This window comes from Phalacrocorax carbo, chromosome 1 (assembly GCF_963921805.1).
Source record: "Phalacrocorax carbo chromosome 1, bPhaCar2.1, whole genome shotgun sequence".
Lineage (NCBI taxonomy): Eukaryota > Metazoa > Chordata > Aves > Suliformes > Phalacrocoracidae > Phalacrocorax > Phalacrocorax carbo.
The window spans coordinates 211,019,010-211,041,629 of NC_087513.1; the positions used below are offsets into that span (position 1 = coordinate 211,019,010).

A 22,620-nucleotide genomic window follows, 5' to 3' on the forward strand; every position below is an offset into this window, starting at 1 on the left:
ATCCAGTCAATACTGAATGCAACTTCAGCCTGTCTGTACTCTGAAGTCATGTACTTACATTTAATTCATGTTCTTTTGTATTCCTACTAATATAATATTTTTCTTACATGGTTGGGAAAGTAATTTCAACTAGTTGTGGTTATGGTAGATAAGTATATCCCAGAAGCCCTCTGCCAGAAACTTGAACAGGAGGAATAGAAAGATTAGCTTAGGCCAAGTGTACCAGAGGTTATAAATTACCTCAGAGAAATGAAGGCCAGAGAGACTCTGTTCCTTGAGTCCAAACCTCAGTTTCATAAGGCCTTTCTTGACGGATTAAGTTTCAGCACTGCATTTATAATTTTTTTCTAATAACTATTATAACACAAAACACAAAACTGTCATGAATCATCTTATTCATTGACTGCTGTCTGGCAGAGAAGACTACCAGCTGGTTCAGAAGAAGGGGCAAGAAATCTGAACAACATTAGGATAATTTATCTAGTTTGTGCTTTTGAGCCCATATTTTGAAATCAAATGTCACTTCCCAAAATTCTTCCTCTTTTTTAATTCTTCAAAACTCTCAGCATCCATGGTATCCATGGTCACTGGGTTCCAGTGATGCACTATTGATTTCATTAACATGTCATTTCATCAGGCTTAAGAGTGTTGCGTTTCAGGTTCACTGAATGTCCCTTTGGTGGAATGTGTAGGAAAATTTTGAGACAGGAAGAAAATTTATCTCCTTTACAATGTTTAGCACTATGGCCTCTTAATGTATTTTCTAAAGGAAACAGCCTCAATCTTTAAAATCTCTCATCCTGAAAGCCTTTTTTCCTCTACTCACTATTCACCTTCAGATAAACAAAAGTTGATGAATTTTCAGATAGGTACTCTAGGTTTGTTCTTGCTCTAGGCTGATAACATTTCAGACCCAACAAGTAATTACAGAAAGGGGGGAAAAACTTGCTGTTTGTTTATTTTAAATTTAACCAGGAACTGGTATTACATGGTAAAGAAACTGAGGAGAATAAAGTCACTTTATTTTTTTCCCCTGGAAGAAGGAATTAAACAGAGCAAAAGAAAGTCTTCCCTGATGAACAAGAGGAATTGATCAGCAAAGCAGGTTAGTTATTTGAGGGGAAAAAATGCTGAACATAGGAAAAATTCAACAAAAAACACAGGACAATGGTTTCCAGCTGGTGAGCTATTTTATTAAAAGAGGGCCAGACAGGAACTGGGTTGGGAAAGGCAAAGGGAAAGAAAACACAGTCGCACAACTCCCTGAAATGATGGGAAGGAGCAACAGTGGTCCTGAAGCCAAACTGGAATGGCAGGACGGTGACGAGATGCAGTGAGGACACCACTATACTGGTGGGAAACAACCATAGAATGTGTGTAGATCCAATATCAGGCCCTATTATCATCTTGGCCTTTCTCTTCTCATTTTCTTCAATGCAAAATATGTTGCTGTAGCACTGATATAGCATTATTTTGATATTGCATTGCCTTAAACTCTCTATGCAAAGGCAAACTCTCAGAGGGTATAGCAGTCAGCTTCTGAGAGCCACAGAAAAGAAAAGACGGGAAAAAAAAAAGGTGGAAGAAGATCTGGAAGATTTGAAACAGTAAGGCTAGAGTTTTGGGGGTTTTTTTGAGCTGTGTCCCAAGGTACCCACTGAAAGATGTGCACTGCAAGAGAAACAGACAGTATTTCAATGAGAAAATATCACTGGAGGGATCAGAGACACAGGAACTGTGTTGAAAAGTAGTGCTCCATAGAAAAGTTTGATGCAAAGCCAGGAACTAGCATCAAATGTCAGCAGTGGAGAGACCGTACATGTGTGAAGAAGAGACAGAGTCATGGCAGATGCAATTTAGGCATAACAAAACTAAAATGAGTAAGACCAGAATAAACCAGGGAAACCCAGAAGTGACTCATTACTGTTTACAGCTAGCAAGAAGAGACAAAAGGTACTTCTCCTAGGTGGTTTGTGGGTGTGTGGGCGTTGAGGGTGTATTCTGTGCAGTCAGTTGCAAGACTGGTGCCAAGGGGCTTCGTCCATTAAGGGTTAAGGAGTCTGCATAGTCATTCATTTGGAAAAATTATTACAGTCACTTTCTCTTTTTTCCTCCTCCCAACCCAATTTTTTTTATTGGTTACACGTTGCTCAGGGCTTTCCCTTTGCAGCCTTTCATGTGCAATGCTGTACTCAGCTTCTCCCATTGACACATCCCACCTACGTACTCCAGTCGCTGCGGCAGTACCACTAGCCCTTGTTTTCCAGCATTTGAATTGCTTTTCCTTCCACTCACACTTTGCCACTCCTTAGACCCTAAATTTTGTTTTATAACCCCATGCTAGGGATGAAACAGAGCTTAGTAGGTAATACCAGTAAAACGTAGTCTTTTAGACAGCTGTTAATTATTTCCCTATAAGGTATATGCACAAAGTTTATTAGCTCTGCAATGACTCAGACTGGTTGGTGAGTGCTCCAGTCAGCTCTGTTGGCATAACAGGCAAGAAAAATCAGTGGGAGAGACCAATAAGGTCCCAAGGAAACTGTAAAATTACTTTGGAAAAGGTATTCAGGGAACACCTGATGCACTGGAGATGACACCCATAAAGGAATGCTCATCTAGGGACACCCCCACCACTTCTTTTTCTGGCTGACCACTGGGAAAATTTTTCCTTTCCTCTTTTCTTTCATTTATTTTTTTTTCCTTCTCCATTAGAGCTGATATATGCCACCAAGTATGGACCACAAAAAAAAAAGAAAAGTAAAAATCTTTTTGCATCTTTGTTTCATTGTTCTGAGTGAAACTATATCTTGATGGGGGACAATCCGTCTATTCATGATTTATTAGTCTGTAAAGAAATCTTTAATATAATTTTCTGCATTAAATGTATGAATTCCCCTGAAAACAGAAGAAAGCAAACATTCTCCCTTAGCTTAAAACTGTTAAAAATGATTACGTAGCAACAAGCTACAGGTCACAATTAAACTTGAGCTCGTCCTTAGGCTGAGAAGTATTGCATTTCCTGTGTGTACAAGAGTGAAATAAATATTCGCTTAACTGTAAAAACTTCAGTGAAATTTGATCTGTTTAAAAGATCATGTCAACATTTAAATCTAGCTGGGGGAAAATCTCAGGATCACGTCACTTGTTTCGGTCAGATAGCTAATGGTAATTAGATCTTCACAAATCCCCTGGTAACCAGCTCCTAACTACTTTTGAAAAGTTGGTAATTATCTTAAACAGTCCCTGATACTTAAATTGCTTGCTAATTTTACCGTATATTATATAGATGTGGCAAATTTACAGTGGATGTATTGTACAAATATTTGTTAATTAATCCTCACAGAATATCCCCCTAAGACACATTAGTGACTCTATTACTTTTATTGACATTTTCTGGTGAATTCGTGGCAGCAGTTCAGGTTTTCCAGACTCACACCTACAATTCTAGGCCCATGTTCAGTCTTTCTTCTTGCAATGCTAGCCAAGTTTTTCCCTGAGAAGGTCCCACATTTTTTGGGTCCCTTTTGAGGTTGATGATACCGCTAGCTGTTCAGCTGGACAACTGTGGGTGTCTAATTTAGGGTGAGATGAACTGGTTTCTCAGTTATCTGGATTTACTGGCTGATAGGGACCAAGCTCAGATGGAGACCCCCTGCCACAAAGACACCTCAAATACACAATATATGTGCTCTATCTCTTTTTTTTTTTTTTTAATGCCTTTGCAGCACCTGCCTACACTGTGAGAGATGCACTGCTCTCAGAAAAGAACCAGACCTAAGTGTGTGGTCCTTATTTTGTTGTCCCATAATTTTAAAACAACTAAAATAATATATATCAGTTGAACATCATTAAAATAATGGGCTGATCTACCAGCTGGGCAAGAGGGAAACATGCTGCAAACAGCTCAGTTCAATTACTCACTGCTTATTTTTTGTCTATTAATTAAGTAATTTAGAAGCAAGAACCAAGACAAAAACAAAGGACAACAAATCAGATGATCTCATAGTCCCACAAGCTCTTGCTCTTGCCTCATCTCCAGGGCATCTTGGCTGACCCTTCACAATGGCTTGCTCCTCCTCCCCACATTTTTGTCTTCCTTCTGTTACATGCAAAAGGAAAGGAGAGAAAAAGCTGCCTGACCAACATTAAAAATCCCACCTTCACTGCTTCGAAGCATGGGATTAATTTGACCAGATGGAAATGCGTATGAGAGAGAGATCTAGATCCCAGCTAGCCACCTAAGCTCTCTCTGGTAAATGGAGGGAAACTGGCACTTTCAGGGCAAAATTAATCTCATCCCCATGTAGATATTTAAACTAGGTCATATGAATCATGCCTTAAAAGAGACAATTCCTCTCTACTGACACTAAAGGGAGCCTGAAATCACTAGATATAGATGTTTACATTAGTTGTGTCTGAAGTTAAGTGAGCTGAATGCCACCTGAGTTCTTTAGATTGCTTTCTTGCTTAAGAGGCAAAATGCCTAATATTCACTTCCTAGTTACACAGGTGGCTAGAAATCAGCATGTGGCCTTCATGTCACCATTTTTAAGAATTGAAGCACTACAAGATATGTATGAATGTATCATGTGATTCACTACAAAGGCAGTTTTTAATAAGAAATCAGTGCCATCTCAAAAGCACACAGGAGGAAGAGTGTATGAAAGTACTGATCAGCACTCCAGCATCCTCTGAGCAAGAATTCAGGTTCTTGACTTCATGGGTCATCCAGTAGAAATGAAATCATCTTTCAAAGTCTTAAAATCTCCCTTTTCTACAAGAACTATGTAGTATGATTTAATTTCATATAAAATGACTTTTCATATAATCTCAAGTTGCTAACCATTATCACAGCCATGATAATCTTAGGATATAGGTGAGACCAAAGGGCTTTCTGTATCCAGAAGCCCATCTGCTTTTTTTCAACAACTCAAGATGGTCCAACAAAAGAAACCATCTCTTCCATACAAAATTTTTTTCACTCACAATTTATTCACTTTTCCATTTTAACTGGGAGATCCCTATTTTGCAAGAAGATCAACCTTCAAGAGTTCCTGACTTTCATTTAGTGCTCAGCTAGAGATAGATTTCTAAACAGGGGCTTAAACAAGGACTGGATTTAAGAGATTAATTCCTAGCAACTTCTTTTGTGCTAGTTATGGCTAATTTTTCAAAAGCACTTAGTTTGGAGTTGCTGATAAAATATATATTAATTTTTGAAGGAAAGAAATACGCATAATGCCAGGTTAATGGAAAACACATCCTGTCAGGCTAACTAACATGCTATCTTTTTTCAGATGGGATTACAAATTTGGCTGACAATGGTAACAATATTGATATAATACACTTAGGCTTCTGTAAATCTTTTGACACGGCACTGCATGACGTTTTATTAAAAACAAAATCAAAATGGCATACGTTAAATGGATTAAAAATGTCCAACTGACAGGATACAGAATATAATTACAAATGGGACAGTTGATCAGTTGTTTCAGTGGGATCCTCAGGGGCTGGTTCTGGCCTTATGCTTCCCAAATATTGATCAATCTGGGAGAAAACCCAGTCACTAACCAGATTTAGCAATGACAGAAAAAAGGTAGTGTGGTAAATGGTGCAGAGGACAGGTCACTGATACAGATCAATGTATTTTTTAATACAGACAGCAATAAAGTCCTAACTCTGGGAATAAAGAAAGCAACCCTTCCTTGTGGGTACTTTCCAGAGAGGTTTGCTGTTAAGCAGATGGCAATCCTGCTAGATACGGGACAGAACGTGAACTCCCACTGCAGCAGTGTGGCTAACGGAGCCAGAATAACCCTGGACATACACACAGTATCTTTAGGGGGAGCCAAGATGTTTATTGTTTTTGCACAGGGCTGCAACTGCTCTAAGGCTGTGTCCAGCTGTGGCATGCACAGATCAGGAGGCCTGCTGTGAATCTGGAGACAGCTCAAAGACAAGTCAGGAGAGGGATGAGAGCTCTGGCAATCATGCTTTGCAGTAAAAGATGCCAGAAGTTTAGTTTATTTACTTAATCAAAGGCATGATTAGGTGATGCCTTCACTACAGCCTAAAGCTACTCATGGTGGGAACAACCCTTTGCAGTGAACTCCTCAGCACAGTGGATTAAGGTGTAGCAAAAAACTGAAACTGACCCAAAAGCTGGAAGCTGAGACTAGATTAATACAGCAAAGATATATGGCACTCGCCTCAAACAGACTAATTAACCCCTGGAATAATACATTTGTAAAGGTTGTGCGAGGTTTTCCCTCGTCAGAAATTGTTCAACAGAAAAAGAAGGTTTTCCTAAAAGGTACAGCAGGTGTCAAGAGATGTATCCTTTCTCCAACAATTCATGATAATTTTACAGACTGTGATAACAGACTAGATTAATTATGATTGTTCTAACTTGAAAACTTGGCCACTTACTTTTGTTTGCAAATGAAAACTGAATTTCTGAAAACAAAATATCACAGAATCATAGAATCATTAAGGTTGGAGAAGACCTCTAAGATCATCAAGTCCCACCATCAATCCAACACCCCCAGGCCTCCTAAACCATGCCCTCAAGTGCCATTTCCACATGTTTTTTTGAACACCTCCAGGGATGGTGACACCACCTCTCTGGGCAGCCTGTTCCAATGCCCGACCACTCTTTCAGCAAAGAAATTTTTCCTAATATCCAATCTAAACCTCCCCTGATGCAGCTTGAGGCCATTTCCTCTCATCCTATTGCTGGTAACTTGGGAGAAGAGACAAACCCCCACCTCACTACAACCTCCTTTCAGGCAGTTGTAGCGAGCGATAAGGTCTCCCCTCAGCCTCCTTTTCCCCAGGCTAAACAACCCCAGCTCCCTCAGCCGCTCCTCATAAGACTTGTGCTCCAGACCCTTCACCAGCTTCCTTGCCCTTCTCTGGACACGCTCCAGCACCTCAAGGTCCTTCTTGTACTGAGGGGCCCAAAACTGAGCCCAGCATCCGAGGTGTGGCCTCACCAGTGCCAAGTACAGGGGCACCATCCCTGCCCGGCTCCTGCTGGCCACACTAGTGCTGATACAAGCCCTGATGCTGTTGGCCTCCTTGGCCACCTGGGCACTGCTGGCTCATGCCCAGCCGGCTGTCAGCCAGCACCCCCAGGGCCTTCTCCGCCAGGCAGCTCTCCAGCCACTCCTCCCCAAGGCTGTTGCGTTGCCTGGGGTTGTTGTGACCCAAGTGCTGGCGTTGTTAGATTTAACTTGGCCTTGTTAAATCTCATCCAGCTGGCCTTAGCCCATCCATCCAACCTGCTCGGAACCCTCTGCAGAGCCTTCCTACCCTCAAGCAGATCAACACTCCCACCCAACTTGGTGTCATCTGCAAACTTACTGTAGGCATATTCAGTCCCCTGATCCAGATCATTGATCAAGATGTTAAACAAGACTGGCCCCAACACCGAGCCCTGGCGAACCCCGCTTGTGACTGGCCACCAACTGGATTTAGCTCCGTTCACCACAACTCTCTGGGCTCGGCCATCCAGCCAGTTTTTTACCCAGCAAAGAGTACACCTGTCTAAGCCATGAGCCGACAGCTTCTCTAGGAGGGTGCTGGGAGAGACACTGTCAAAGGCTTTATCTACAAATATCTGATTTGTGATATGTTCTATATCTATATCATCTATATCAGATATACAAATATCTGATATCATTATATGATGCAAATATCGTATCTGCAAATATGTGTGAAGTATCTATGATGTTTTTCTTCATCTGTCCTGAAACTTGGATGAAAATTATTTTCTGGATTTTACTTCTCCAGTCAATCCTCCTTTTCTAAGGTTTTAATGATCCTCTGTGCTATCAAAGGCAGGCGATCCTCTGCAATTACTTCTCTGCAGAGATTCTTATTTGAAATGTGAGAGGTTTATCTCTTTGGTGAAAGTGAGACTAAAACAAAAAACGCTTGTGCCCAGGTTTCCTTCATTTGTTTTTATGGGATTCAGATTTTATTTTACTTGTCTTTCCAGGAGAAGTCTGGAAGCTACTCAGTTATCAGGAGAATTTATACTACTTCAAACACTGAGATCTGTCTGGAGATAGAAAGGGAAAAATCAGCCACTTCCTCCTCCTCTGAGAAAGCAGTGATGGCTACACTTTTCATAATAGTTTTTTCATTCTGTAACCTCTGTATTAGTCATTAATCTGTAGCTATCATTCATTATTTTAGCATAGGGACACATGTGGAATGCAGAATGCCTGAATGTGTTCCAGAGTTCATTTCTTTGGTGTGTGTCCACAACTGAAAAAATACCAGTTCTTCTTTTGGAATCTTCTTTTGCATCTTTACTTCGAAAAGACACTTTCCTTGCCTCCCACTGTCTATAAGGCTGTCAGGGAAGGAATCCCTCCAAAATCCCTCCAAAAACAGGTACAAGCATTTGATACATTCATGTCATGCCAAAAACATGGGAGCCTGGATAGGAACACAACATCTCAGCATGTCCAAAATATATATAAAACTGGTAGCAGTAGCATTAAGAGAGGACACACCTGTGAAGGCTAGCCCTGGAAAATGCAACACTCCACCACAGACACAGAATATCTTTATCCAGCTTGGCGTGAACAAATGGGATAGGAGAAACAGATGAAGTTAGAGGTGAATGTAGAAGGAAGCTAACCATGAGCAATTGTTGAGCAGCCTTTAATTGTGGCAAGCTATTATCAACCCCATCCATCACTGATTAATGGTCTTCTGCACTCTCCCCATCTGGGTGAGAGGAGACACAGTTTCCCATGAAAAAAAGAAACCTTACTTTTGCCTGGGCCCACTGCAGGTTCCTCAATATGTTGTAGGCAGCATTGCTGTCAGGATTGTTGATCTAATTTCTCTGCAATCTCATAAAAATCACACGAACACTGGCATCTTAAGTGCATAGGGCAAACCTGTGAGCAGTGATTTAACTGAAGTTTTAACTTTTCATCATTTTTATGTAAACATAAAATTGTCACATACAGACATGATATTATATTCTAGTTACTTGCACATATTAAAAAGCCAATAAATTTAAATACTTTTACAGACCGAGGTCTTTTCAATTCTCCTCTAACAAAAAGGCCAATTATATATCTCTGATAAGAATAGCTCATCAGATAAGCTCTAATGAGCCCACATTAAAATGGGAGACACAAAATAGAATTGAAATATTTTTCTTGGTACCGGTATCTATCCAGAAATTTCTGAATGAAGAAAATAGTGCCTAGCTTCTGTGTCTTCCGACTACTATTTTTGTGACTAACTCTTCCAACTTCAGATAAGTACCCCTTATCCCCATAGCATAATAATCATATTTGCGTAGCCTTCATAAAGAATTCTTAGTAGTGGATTTCATTTCTTACACTGTGCTTGTCATTTTAGCATCTCTGTACCTATTCACACATTTATAATGGCCTTTAAGGGAATATTATTGTGGTCTATGGGTTAAATATAGTCCCAATCTTATTATATCTAGAAAACCAGAGCTACTGCTGTATTATCAATCTATTCTAATTACTGCTTTCATTCATAACTTGTTATGGTCATGTATTTTAAACCAACACTTGCAGATGGGCAGAGTGGCAAAGAACGTACTTAGGTATTTTAAACACTTGCAAATCCCAACAAGTTTGATTTCAGAGGTAGAAAAATCAATCTTTAAGATTCATATAATGTACTTCTTATTCAGACAGAACCACTATTTGAACTGTATGAGACTAGATTCAGATCTCCTGTTTACCAGAACTCCTATTAACATCAGTGGTGTGATTGCAAAAACTGGGCCCTAAATAGAACTTTAACTTCCTGTGAAGCATGAGAGTGGGCAGTAGCAATATGTTTTAGTAGCAGGTACAGCAAGCTACCAAAAGAAAGAAATGCTGTGATATTACTAGTGTTGCAATACTGAGAGAGCTTTCTTTGTAGAAGCTGGTCCAAGAGATCACTAACCCCTTTTTGCAATGAGTTATCTCTTCCCTAAAATTCCGTCTTCATTTAATGAAAGGATGACAGCATTACAAACAGCTCAGCTGTTTTTAGCTCTCAAGGCTAGATCCCACAGTTGTTAAACAAATCCCTTACAAAGTTCAAGGTCTTGTTTATTTTATAGCCTAGGCAAACATTTTATAAACAGATGACAAGATATATTACAGAAATGCAACTAGATATTCACATCCTACATAATATTATCCTTTTCCTTGTCCCCAAACCTCTCGGGGTGGAAATTCTACACCAACTTTGTTTGCTTTCTAGTACTAACCCACATTTTGCCTTGGTGTCCTACAGTAGTAGAGGAACTATACTTCGACCTGCCACTTGTGCTGTAGTTATGGCTATGCAGTTATGAGTAAAGATAGGTTGTCAGACATAATCAGAACTACAAAAAGGAGTAAACTCAAAACCTACACCTGAATCTGTTCTTAATCACACTAGAAAAAGTGAGAAACCAATCTTTCCTGCTTACTCCTTTTAAAAAGCTATATCAAAACCATTTGTGTGACTTCTGAACTGTTCTTCACTTGATAGAGAGGTGCTAAAGGATGGTGCATGACAGAACATTTAAAGGAGGAAAATATGCATAAGAAATCAAGGACCATGCCTGGATGTCTGTGAGAGCTGGGAGTCCAAACTCTTTTGACTTCATCCACCATTTCCAAAGACTACCATAAGACTACAGAAGAACATATTTTGGCAATAGAGGCCCAAGTCTGAAAGATCCATAAACTCTTTTCCTTTGGAAGACCAGAGCAATTCTTGGTACAGGAGGAGAAATATGTGGTATATGCAACTTAATTACGTAGCTATATCATTAATATATACTGGGGCAGGGGAAGAGTTACAGCTGTGTGTAAAACTGTAGACAGAAGTCAGCAGCTCAGTTGGCACATGTGATGTTTTGCCGCTTTTGGCAATGAAACAGTTTGCTGTTTAATACTATGATTCTTCTGCCTTTTTTGCTTAATCCACCATTTACATTGCAATTGGAAACTGCTAGGTTAAAATAATTACTTGCATTTTTGAAATGCAGGTGGGACAAGAGGATGAACAGAGAAAGATAAAGTGTTTAAAAGGTGCAAGCTTCTAGGATCTTCCATGGGCCCTGGCCATTCTCCATTCCTACCCCTACAGGTCCTCTGCACCACCTGAGATCCTCAAAAAGTGACAATGCATAGGTCAAAATTTAATCCATAAATTACTTCATGGTTACTGTTTCACACAAGCTAGCATAATCTTTTAGTTGTAGCCCAGGAGGTACAGCGCGTTGTATGTAGAAAACTTCTGTCACTACCATGGTGACCCAAAGTTACTAGCCAGAACAAAAAAAGGCACTTAGTTAACCCAGTGTTCAGGTAGGAGCTCACTTCTGTGAGGTGCCAAGTGTACCCATTAAGATGAAGACGGCCTTTAACTCCTGCTGAAGTAACTATGAACCTCCTGGGAAGCCTTTGGCACTTCCAAGAGTATGGATCAGAACTCGTAACAAAAAAAACCCTGATCTTTACAAGAAGCTCTGACGATCCCAAAGCCAGTGCTGACTACTGGTGCTTCAAGGTGAGAGCGCCCAGCGCTCACATTAAGTCCCATGCTGAAGTACAAATGAAAGACACCAGCTCTGCTACCCAAATTCCCAGAAGCACCAGCTGTGCCTCCAATACGACCCTCAAACTGTCAGCCAGAAATAGCAGCCCAGATTCACAGTAAAATCTGACAGAACTTCACGTAGAGCTCATCAAGGGGAGGGAAAGGCAAAACTCCTACAAACTTTTAAGAAAAGCAAAAGCCCAGTCCATAAAAGTTTTTCAAGCTTAGCTCAGTCTATGGAACCTAAATATTTGCAATGTTTCCTACAGCTTTACAAGAAATACTGCTAATACTGAGGGAATTTGAAATACTTGCCTAAGCCAAGAACAGAAAGTTTTAATGGCAACCTCCAAAAATCTCTTGCATATAAATACAGAAGTATTTTCAATACACAGTGGACACAATTAAAACTACACACATTTGACACTGGGCAACCCCTTGCCATAGTTAGCCTGTGCTCCTGAGACTTACTTTTGCTGAAAATACAACAATATATTTATTTACTGCATATAGGAGGACTTTACTTTTTCAGGCACACTGCACATTTCCACAAGAGCATTTCTGATCTTGGAGGCACTGCTTTTAGATTTTAATTCCCTGGCTTCAGTGCTCATTTATGATATCTTCCACTGAGGTACAAAACTGTGCACACATGAGAGAGCAAGAAAGAGATCAGTCAAAAATGTAGAATTTTAATAATGCTGTGTCTAGTAAACAGGCAATAGTGAGCAATACTTATGTTTTCCTTTTAATTTTTTAATTCAAACTGAATTTCATTTTTAAAATGTAGGTCCAGAGAAACTCTGACAAAGATATTTTGCTCATAACTTCTCAGACATTTTTCTCCCTTTCTTAACCACTGATTTTGTTTCTGCTCAGGCAGGAAGAAATAATTATTCATATAGGCAGGTACGTGTTCGTGGTCAGTACTATTCTTCAGTCAACTATAAAAATTGGTTTTGATTAAAAATGCATGGGGCAGACCTCTTTTTCTTCTTTTAAGTCTGCTTATGCCAACTAAGTTCACATGGGCAGTTTCAGATAGACTGGCAATCAAGAAGCGAGAGTCCTACCTTGAACTTGAAAAATCTGCTTTCTTTAAAGCCATAAACTGCAGCTGCCATCAGAAACAGACCCAATTGCTTTTCTTTTTCACTTTCCAGGGCAAGCAAATCTATTTCCTGTTACAGCGTGTACTTATAGTTTAATTCTATCTTATGACTTAAGGACTAAAATATTTGAGAACCACTAAGATTTTTCCACCCATTTAAAAGGGAGAAAATACAAAACTCAAAACAGATGTTTTATAATGTATTTCATTTATTTTGGCCACCCGTAAAGCTGTGGCTTATGTTAGTGCCAACCAAGTTAAAACCAACAGAGTTTGCAGAAACACTATGTAATATATTTTAGAATGACCAGGAATGGGGAGCACCTTTTAATAAACTTGTATTTATGAAGTAATTTTAAATGTCAGAAAAAGAAAAGAGGAATTACTGAAGACGCAAGTGGTGCTGCCATATTTGGGCAGTTCCTGGGGGGGATCTGCAAAGTTTGTGCAGCTTTTTGATATTACTGTAGCCCAATGCATAGCTTGGAAAGTAGATGATCAAAGTATACATTGAAAGTGGATGAGTTTGATGAAATTAGAACAAATGAAGATAACATCACTCGAATAATAGCATGTAAATAACAGATACAGTATCTCAAACAATTATTCCAGAGACACTTAACAGTTGAAGAAGTTCCAACAAATTAAAACTATCTTATCCAAACAATCACCAGACTTGGGCTAGCACAAACCTTTCACTTTTTTCTGTGTTTATGAATGGAAACAAAGACATTTCAAAAGTTAAACCCATGAGACTCCTAACAGTTGCTGTGGTACTTACTGATAAGGTATCTATCTCGTGGAAATTACAGTAAAAAAAGTCATATCGAAATTTCCCCTATTTTTATTTAGACTGAGAAATCATTTCTTAACAACAGACCCGCTTTAACAGCACAGTACTGCAGGCTGGGGGACAAAATGAGCAATAAAGAATGGTTTGTCTCAAAACATTTCTTTATTATGAATTTACTGCATAGAACACAGGGCTTATAATGTGGATATAATTTACTAACCTGCCAAAAACATTATAGAGGAAGCATAAGGAAAGGACAATGAATGTATTTGAGGAAGACAGAACAGGATTAAAAGTTGGAACTTGTATTTTTTGATTCGTTATCCACATATTCAAAGAAAATATATTTTTCACCTTCCTCTTCAGAAGTGGCACAGAAAGTGAATTGCAAAAGTTAATTAGAAAGTAATAAAATGTGAAAGCTTAGCAATTCAGTACAGCAATCAGCAGTACAGACTTTGACCACATACATAGGAGCAGACTCTTCGAATGTAAGCTTTTAATCCAAAATATTTTCTTAACCAAATGGCAAAAAAAAAATTTGATCTAATAAATAAATATGTAGTTCATTATTATCAGACCAAGTGCAAACAGAGAAAACTCACTTTAATTCAGAGGCATGCTTAAAGCAGTTTGAAAGCAAAATATCCTTTACAATTATTTCTTCAGGTAAAACAGTACCAACTATGATTATCCAGCATTTGCCAGTGCCTTCCTTACCAGACAGACACACTCATTTGAACTTGAAAAAGCCAGAATGCCAAAAGTACCTCCCCAATATGTTGACTAAGGACTGTAATTCATTTAAATTATGTGACTGGATTCCCACAGCTGGCCCACAGCTTGGCTTAGAGCTCAGTTCAATGCCAATGATCCTGTCTGCTAATATTGTCCTACTTGCAGAGAAGGTAATATATCCAGCAACTTATACTGAAGTTCTGGCACTAATTAACAGAGCAAGCAAATGTTGACATGAGTGACAAATGCTGGTTAATAGTTACTGTGAGACCAGTGCTGCCAGCTGGCATTTTTCTGTACCATTCTGCAGTAATAATCCCTTGTTTATTTTTTAGGACATTGCTTATAATTTGTTTGTATGCATTTTGTTTCAAGTTAGAAACAATTCAGCACAAAAAAACCCGACCCAGAAAACAGCAGCAAGAGCCCCGATTTTCAGACAAGTAATCAACAAGAAAGCATGCAAGCAGCATCACTTGGAGGATGCATGGGGGACTAGAGTATAGGAATTCTTATCCTATATAAAGCTATGTAACCTTGCACAAACAGCCTTTGGCATCTTGTTTCTGGCCTACCTGGACAGCAGCAAAACATGTTTATCAGATCATACGAGCCCAGAACCTGAACTGCAAGCAGTTAAAAACTGAAGGTCGCTAAGCTGCAAAATTAAAACATGCTTCTATGCTTTAGCTACACGGACAACGATAAAACAAAGCCTCCACAACCACCTGTAATAATATGCCTGTTCAGCTAGCAATTCCAAAGTACTCAGCAACACAAGGTAGACATTTTCTGCAGCTGGTTTTACATGTACATTCCTGCCAAATTGTTGTCTCGTCTCCTCTTACCTTCACATTAGTCCGGAGTGCACAGTAACATGCAAAAAACATTGCAGTAAACAAGGAGCATATGGACCAGTATTCAGCGTCTCTGCTCTGCACAAACGGTACACACACGATCCCGAGCATGTGCTACTAAGGAGCATCCGTTCCCTCTGTCAGTTTGAAAATGCATTGATCTCTGTTTTTCTGACTACAAAAAGACATGTCTTGAAGGCACTGAGTGAAAGCTACATATCTCTTCATCGACTATATATAGAAATATGCCCAGTAATTTCAATTAGCAGAGGATTCAGCATCTGAAACTTAGACCTCAGTTGCTTTTCCTTCCAGCATTTTAAATTCAGGGGGGAAAAAGGAGGGGGAACTCACCCAGAGGGGAAAGGTGAGGAATTAAAATGTAAGCAGCACGTTACTTATACTTCCCCCTGGCTTTGATGTTTTTCTTTTCAATATTTTACAAACATTATACATGGAAAAATAAAGAAAGGTTTCTCCTCCAATTCTCAGATTTACAGTAGATTCTGCACTGTTTCTGTCTGCTCTTGTTAAAGATGCAGCATCCCTTTTAACAAAGACAACGTCATCAATCATGACAGATTCAACATGTTCTACTTACAAATACAGTCTCTGATTAAGGACAATGGCTGGCTGGCTTATTAATGTTTCCTCAAATGCAAGTTCAGTCCCCTGTGCTAATCTATTTTTAAATAAAAAGTCCCACCTACTCCTTCACTCTCATTTAATAAAAATGCAGCGGACTAGTTCTAAAGATCCTGAATTGCATTGTGCTCCTAGCTCAGACACCGGACATCATTTTCAAACTGTTTTCTTGCTTGCTGGGATTAGAAACAAAGAGAAAAATTAAAATGAAAGCAGAAAAATCCTGGAGAAGGCTGTGCCCTCACATTTGTAACTACATATTCTGAATTCAAAATGCTCAAATATCTTCCAGAAGGAGGGGACTCAGAACCCAGCCAGAAGGCAAAGCTTTAATTCACAAGCACAAAAATAAGATCAAACCACTTCTTTCACTCCTGTCAACCGCTAGGATGCTACAAATTAACTGATTGTTTACTAGACTGCAGGGATACAAAGTCAAAGACTCAACTCTTTGTTTACAGCACCGGGAACCACTGGTATTCATACCGAATTATGAAGCAGTCTTCAGGAATAAAACCAGAAAAGAGCCTCTTTTTTTTTTTTTTTTTTTCACTGCAGCAGATACTGTGGGAGGCAAAGAGTGGAAAAGGCTTTACTACCTCCCTCTCTATCAGCACAGAGCAATTTGTGTAGGATAAGCATAACTTAATAGAAATATCTGCAGTGACTTTTAGGATTTCTTTAAATAATGCTTTACGTAACCCCCCTTGGAAATCTGCAGAAATACTGAAGTCCTATCAAAGTCAGTGGGTATCTTTCTGTGGGCAATGAGGTGAAGAAGCTTAAACATAAGGACGTGCATTTAAAGAAGAAAAAAGGGGGGAGGGGAAAAGACGGCAGGGTTTTTTCCAACATCTTCCTAAAGACAAGCTCTCAGAAACTGTCGTCAACTCCAAGCGAACAGCTATTTTTAGCCTGTCATTGTTTGTGCCTTTTTTTAGGAATGAAAAAGGCAGTCGTGTTTAAAGCTAGATATTGCTCTACAATACATCCTAAGACAGCTACTTAATTTGATCCCCAGCTCCATCTGTCATACAAATTAAGTAATTAGTAATCACAACCTTCTTTGGCACAAGCAATGACTTCTAGAAAAATAGAGATGAACCCTTTCCTTAAATCTAATTCTGCAATTTTTATTAGTAATGAAACTGGGGTCCAGGTGCCACAGTTCATAAAGCTGGGATATCCCAAAGTTATGATAGTTCAGACTTCAGCTGCAAGAAATACCCATCAAATAAGCTAAAACGTGGTAACGTGTTGCTCAGCAAAAGCATGGCAGAATTAATTGATGTGTTTTTCTGACGCTCAGAATAGAAAGGGAAAGGAATGATGGTTTATTTTGCAGTACAGTACATTAACAATTAAAATTAAGCATCATAGTCATTGAAAAAATAACACATCTTGGGGAATTCTGATCCACCGGAGAAACGCAATTCAAAAAACAGAGATGAATAGATGCGCAGTCCTGAACAGTGAGGCAAGGCTCAAGCAAGCATGTAGCTGCATATGAAAATCAAATCCAAGCCTCCTTTCCGCCAAAGATATTACACAAGGTTTCAGTCAGCGGAGTCTTTCAAACAACTTTCTTCTTCACAATCCTAAAAAGTGAATGGTTTTGGTTTTAGGCAAACAAACCCAACATGGGGAAAACAGGAATCTCACAAAAAGAAAGCAGGGCTGCGTAACTATACAATTCACAAGTGATCACTGGTATAAAAGACTTCAGATTTATTTAGGAAAACAAGAAGTAATGCAGTCCCAAAGTCTTCACTCAGAAAAATCTCCCATGACTCCTGAGTGTCTAGGAGGAAAAGTTATCTAGGAAATTACAGACCCTGACCCTCTTAACACTGTAAGAGTGAAAAGGGAAGACTCCCATCCATGTGGCAGATGCCTCCTATAACAACTGTGGGGCATTTGAGAATTCGCTGGAAACCTGAAACCTCTGTACCAGCCAACAAGGTATTACTTTGACAGCAGACCAACCTAACACATTTAGCAGGGGCTACTTCAGGTAATCTACACAACCACATCCCTGCAGGGCTTGCTCACCTCCGCCAAAACATTTTGTATTGCATCAGTCTAATTTTTAAAAGTGACATCCCATCAAGGACATACAATATTTTATTATGACTAACATTATAACTAACAAAGGCATCACATACCGGTGATATTTACAGTCTTTGACATAGAGTTGATAGCAATGCGTGAGGAAAAAGCCTTGCCTGATCCTGCCAGACATGACAAAACCAGCCGAACATTTCTAGTTCTCAGGGCCTCTTTAAACATAAGACCACAAGGAAGAACCCCACAGATAAAAGAAGTTACTCCATTTAAAAAAAAAAAAAAAAGGTTAAGTATAAAACCAGTAGAGAGACAGTAGTCCAAAAAAGCTGCATTACAGACCCTCTTTAAAAGACACACGACTTGTGACCTGAATATTCTTAGATGACAGAAACCACTGGAGCCACTATCTTGAGCTGTGAAATTTCATCATTGCTTTATCTTCCTGTGCCTTCAAAAGGGCAAAAGGGAGTATTTGGAAGGAAACCCTGGTTGTCTGCAGAGGGTCAAAGAGAGCAGAGGGAACGTGCTGCCCTGGAAGACCTTGATCTCAGGAGGCCCTGAGGGCAGTCTGCTTTGGAGGATAAGGGGAGGGACAGCCCTTCTGCAGCATTCCCCCACCAGCTCCTCTGACAGCTGCAGCAGAGTCAAACAGCGCTGTCACTGCCCAGAACAAGACCAGTAACACCTAGTAATAGTAATAGTAGTAGAAATGCCCTATTGCCTTTGTATCCCAAAGCTGTGGTCAAGGACCCCCACCATGCTATGGCAGTATACAAGTACAAAGCAGACAGTCCTTGGAAAACCTTGCAGGGGAACAATGAAACCACACCATCCTCAGCAGCTTAACCATTTTCAAGTTTATTTTTTCCCCAGGCATCATGGAGAGGTATATTAAAGGACAGTATTTTAAAGGAGATAAAGCAATAGACTAAAAATTAAGTAAAGCAAGCAACACTCTTCAATGTTTGGTCTACAACAGTGCAACGTGCCCCACTTTGCTTAAGCATCACATCTGTGGGTTAACATGATAAATTGCTTTTAAAAGGCTTTCTGCAATGCAATAGATTTTGTGATCACCCTCTGGTAATCACAAGGAAAGCAGATTATCTAGAAAAACCAGAAAGAGGTGGGGAAAGGACTGAAGAAGAGGTGCATTGCTCTCTGAGTAGACAGAGGGAGAAATTACACTCCTGCCCCCAGAAGAGGGGAGAGCAGATGTCTGCAGGGACTTGGACATAATGGTGGAGGTTTGCAAAGCCATCTGTGGGGTCTGACCATGCAACTCTCATTAGTATCAACACCGATAACCCGCGCCACTGACTTTCAGCAGCCAGGGGTGTAATTCTCCCTCTTTTTGCAGTGATGCTGGAGGTACTGGCTTGTGCAGTCATGGCACTATGGCTACAGTCATGCTCCATCACACCCTGTCTTCGCACACTGCAGTGATACAATCTATATAGCACCCCTGTCCTACATTGCATAAACAGCCCTTATTTGATTTAAACTGGAATGATTTTACTCCTTTTCCCATTTCCAAGACTCTAAATTGTCATGAAAATGTTATTTTCCACAGCTACAAGAAAATCATTACACTGAAAATACCTGTGTCGGGGGGTGGGATATTGTGGAAAGCATTGGTACAGACTGCAGGTCTTGGGTGCTGTAGGGTCTAGAGTTTCTAGATGGAAAATGTTGACTTCTGAAGAGAGGACTGAGCCTATGGGGCATATGGAAACAACTGCAGAAAGAAGAACATGGAACAACAGCCCCAGTTGGCAAGAAGGCTTGCTTAGGCTTTCCATTATAGCGAAGACTAGTAAAACATAACAGACAGAGGACCTAAATCAGCAGCTTGAGCTCAGCAAATCTTAAAATGTCCAGAAAGAGAAAGAAAAAGGCTGAATATATTATTTACAAACTCTCATCTCCAATATTGTAAACATCTCTCTGGCACCCTAGCATTCTGATGCAAAAGCTGCTGTGTCAAATATTCTTCCTCACTTCCAGGCCAGTCAACTGCAAAGAACTTCCCCTGGGCTGATTTAACTTAAGCCAGCTTTTTTCCTGAAAACTTTATTTTCATTCCTGCACAGTCTTGTTAATATAATTGTCTGATTTTTGAGCATTTAATACTTTTCTTTCTGATGTCCCAGCTCTCTGTTTTCTGTCCTCTATAGTTGCATTGAGGAAGCTTTTGGTCATATATATGAGAAAAACATAAAATTTACTTAGAAATCATTCCTTCTCAATATTAAATTTATACATATTTTATGAACTAAGCTGCTGTGGTTAGTATTTTGAAACAGTCGTAAAACCTTTTATAACAAGCAAATTTAAGGAAACCATATGGCCAAATAATAAATAAAAAGTAAGTGAACAACAGCCTGATCCTGTGAGTCTTCTCTATGACTGTGAATTTCTCAGGAAAGGCTTCCTCATTATGGTGTGAATTTGGGGTTGTCCTGTGCAGGGACAGTTGGACTCAATGATGCTTGTGGGTCCCTTCCCACTCAGGACATTCTACATGCTATGATTCTCATTGCTCCCAATGACCCTAAAACAGAATCCTGCAAAACAAGGAACAGAGGCTCAGAAAGAAAGAATTAGCTTCACAAAGCCCCATTTTTCCTTTGCTGTACCTGTACCCTGTGGATCAAGTTTATTTGCTACCTCATCCTGTCCAACTGATTGAGATGTGAGTCTGTTATAGCCTTCACTGAGAGACCCAGGCTGTGAAGACTGTTTCAGCTTTGAAGATCCCCAGATGAATTTCCTGAATTTCACTCAAATTGATGACTAATGTGTCTCCACAACATGTGTTTCATTTTGTGACTATGAGAGGACAGCTGCCTTTCTTCTTGACCTGCATTCTCATTATAACACCTTTGAAATGTTTTTTCCATCCACAGTCAAGTTAAAGGCCAAGGCAACCTGGAATCCTAGCAGACTACCTAGTCTGTCTTCCTTCCTGAGGGAAGATTAACTGTGTATTGACTGCTCTTGGCAAATCTTCATCTAACTTGTCCTTCAAAATCACTTATGAAGGGAATACAGCCTTTGTTTTAAATGGTCCTTTATTCTTATTATGGGAATGCTCCTGTGAAGATCAATATGATCACCAGGAAGATACCATCTTTAATGCAAATGAGATTAATTTAGCAGAACTGCTCTTTTGGGAGTGGGGTTTTTTTTTAATTTTCCACTTCTGGGAGGTCATAATGATGGATAAATTAGCAGGAAAGACTAAACTCCATAGTTTTGAAGTACTGGAAGAGCAAATGTATGCTGAAGCTTGCCACGTGTGTATGGTGCTTTTATACTTTCACTTTTGTAGGCTAAGATTGTCACCATGATAGCAGTGTCTGTAGCCAGACAGACTCCCATTTATTCTGCATCGTTGGTGTGTATACACACATTCATACGTACACAGGGACACGCTTGTATGCAAAGTGCATGTTTGTGAGACAGAATACCAAGAGCAATATAAGAAAGGGAGTTTCTTCACTGTTGTTCCCTACAGAAGCTAATATACAAGGTGGTTGGGCCTTTCTGATATACACTGCCTGTGATTCAGCCCAAATAGATGTAGTGCTCAAGACAAGGTGGAAAAACCTACACGATTAGAAGCCTATGCTTGTTTCCCTCCCAAAAAAATAATTTACAGTGATTGTTTGAAAAACTTGGGGAAAAGGAAACTTGGGGAAAATGATGTCTCTCTTTTCATGACTTGCCATCACTCCCCACTTATGAATTAACATTTCACTTTTATAATTTATGAACTATAATTTATGAACTAAGCTAATTCATTTAAGCATAAAAATCCACATTTCCATGGTAACAGCTTGAATGAAGAAGGAATGAACTTCCAAAGTTCAACTGCATTTATTACAGTATTTAAAAATAAACCTCCAGCAATTTTCTTCCAGGAAATGACTGTAGTCTTTTTGTATGAAAAAAAAAATTAAAATTAAAGCTGTTATTGTAAATTTGTATAAGGAAAACTTGATTTTATATTGTACTTGAAAAAGACCTGTATGTGTCAAAACACCTAGCATTTTGGTTTTTGTACTGTGATTTTAGTCAAGGAAATTACTTAAAGGGAACCTATTGTTAGATTGAGAAATACATAAAATTGTGTAACAGTGGAAATAACCTATGCTTTCAGGAAAACACAGGTTTAGGCTTTTTTTTTTTTTTTTTTTGTTGATGTAGCAAGTATTTTCATTAAACAAGCAAAGTGTTAGGTTTTAGAGAGTACCATGATGGATGTTCATTAGCCATGTTGTAACTATTCCTCTTCGATCAATTTATAACAGTTATTAGCTTACTATGTTAACAAATCTCAGCTAGAAATCTGATCAATGAGGTAAATACCTTGTTTTGAAAATACATTTAAATTTAGCCAGTTCTTGTAAAGGTGTTTCAAACCTGCACAGAGTGTGAAAACAAAGGATAATTAATGAGTGAAACCATTTACAAGGGAATTAGTATATTTCCTATGTTTTAATGATTTTAAATCAGGAGTCAAGGAATTTCTAGAAGCCTTATGGATGAAAAGCAAATTATGGGGCTAAGTAAAGAGTAAATAGGTAATCTAATTAATCTAATAATGTAATAAATCTAATAATCTAGTTTCTTTTTTTAAAGAAGAAAAGAATATTCAAAATAAGTACATTACAAGAATGAAGGAGGAAAAAAGTCACTTAGTGGAGAGGATTGCCTCTGAAATACAACCAAATAAACCAAAATAATGTACTTTTACAGGTGTAAATACATGATCTCCTTGTAACCAGAGCTTTTACAAATACAATTTTCCA

General features: G+C 39.1%; 1 protein-coding gene across 5 annotated transcripts in view; it reads right to left on the minus strand.

Annotated features, from left to right (window-relative positions):
* DLG2 (discs large MAGUK scaffold protein 2) overlaps nucleotides 1–22,620 on the minus strand; it is an 883,409-nt gene that overhangs the window by 757,269 nt on the left and 103,520 nt on the right. For 3 of the 5 annotated variants that reach the window (XM_064441434.1, XM_064441430.1, XM_064441428.1), the window contains exon 1: nucleotides 15,083–15,377. The exons of the other annotated variants lie outside the window; for them this stretch is intronic. In XM_064441434.1, coding sequence (XP_064297504.1) covers nucleotides 15,083–15,202 — 120 coding nt within the window. In that variant the 5' untranslated portion in view covers nucleotides 15,203–15,377. Of the gene's footprint in view, nucleotides 1–15,082; nucleotides 15,378–22,620 lie in introns of those variants that run through there. 5 annotated transcript variants of the gene reach the window in all.